The sequence below is a fragment of the Ursus maritimus genome, unplaced genomic scaffold (assembly GCF_017311325.1).
Source record: "Ursus maritimus isolate PB19 unplaced genomic scaffold, ASM1731132v1 scaffold_1, whole genome shotgun sequence".
Taxonomy (NCBI): domain Eukaryota; kingdom Metazoa; phylum Chordata; class Mammalia; order Carnivora; family Ursidae; genus Ursus; species Ursus maritimus.
In genome coordinates this window covers 3230711-3231967 of record NW_024423343.1, presented here as the reverse complement: position 1 = coordinate 3231967, position 1257 = coordinate 3230711, and the positions used below count along the sequence as shown (strand labels likewise).

General features: G+C 68.2%; 1 protein-coding gene across 1 annotated transcript in view; it reads left to right on the top strand.

Moving 5' to 3' along the window:
- KLHL30 (kelch like family member 30) overlaps nt 1-409 on the top strand; it is an 8484-nt gene extending 8075 nt beyond the window's left edge. The window contains exon 7 of the mRNA XM_040637052.1: nt 158-409. Within this exon, the coding sequence (XP_040492986.1) occupies nt 158-409 (252 nt within the window). The remainder of the gene's footprint in view (nt 1-157) is intronic.
- Nucleotides 410-1257: the final 848 nt, after the last annotated feature.

The window sequence follows — 1257 nt, the reverse complement described above, 5'->3', positions numbered from 1 at the left end:
GGGGGGGGGGGTGGTCACGGGGAGCCTGGGTGAGGTCCCGGGGAGCAGAACAGGGCGCTGGCAGTCCTCTCTGCGTGTGTGCCCCGCCCCACCAGAGGGCTCCCCGGCCACTGCGCTCCGCCCCCGCCCAGGGGCCCTGACGGCTGCGCACCCGCAGGTCCAGTCTCTGCACAGCCTGCATGAGAACGGTGCGCTCGTGCCGCTGGGCGACGCGCTGTACGTGACCGGTGGCCGCTGGCAGGGCATGGATGGCGACTACCACGTGGAGATGGAGGCCTACGACCGTGGGCGTGACGCCTGGACCCGCCACGGCTCCCTGCCCCGCCTCTGGCTCTACCACGGGGCCTCTACCATCTTTCTGGACGTGTCCAAGTGGACCCAGCCCTTCAGCCCGGCCCAGGAGCACTGAGCAGCTCCTGGTCACTCGGGGGCAGGGCCTGGTTGCACCCCGACCCGAGGGATGCCCCCCCTTGGGTTGTGCTGGTTTGTTCACTCGGTGCTGGGCGGCGGGCCATCAGGGACATCAGCCTCGGTCCCCGCAGCCACCGCACTGACTCTGCACTGACCAGCCGCGAGGCTTGGACTTCGGCCGCCTGCACGGAGGGGAGAAGCTGCTCCCGTGCCCACGGCAGGGGGGCCTCAGACACAGAAGCCGCAGTCCCCACTGGCTGTCCCACCTCTGGCTTCTGAAGGTGGTGCACAAGGGAGGAGTGGGCCAGGAAGCTGCCTCAGAGAGCAGAGGTCCTGGGGTGGGTGGGCATCGGGCCTCTGTGAGCCTGCTTCTGCCTGGCCCACAGCTGTGTGACCACAGCCTGCCGCCGCCCCTCTCTGGGCCTCAGGCCCCACGTCCATCACACTCTGGGAAGGGAGGAGGCAGAGTGTGGGGTCAGGAGAGAGGGTCTGCCGCCCGTGTGGGGGTTGAGGGGAGAGAGGGTGAGCGAAGGTTTCCCACGGAGGTGAGCGGAAAGGTGTGCCCTGGCCAGGATCTCCCGTTTCTTGGGGTGGTTTGCTCCGATACAAGAATGAAAGTCTCCAGCGGTGCGCCCAGGAGGGGAGAGGGTGGGGTCCTGCAGGGTTTCTGGGGACGCCTCTTGGGAACATTGGTGTGTCACTCCCAGGTGCCTCCTAAGCAGGGTTGCGCCCCGCGGGCTCCTCCTGCCAGCACGCGGGCTACCCCGCGCCCCCTGAGTCTGACTGGGGTCCCACGGAGAACTGGTGCAACCCCCCTGCTCCTTCTCACTGGTCCTTAACGAGGTA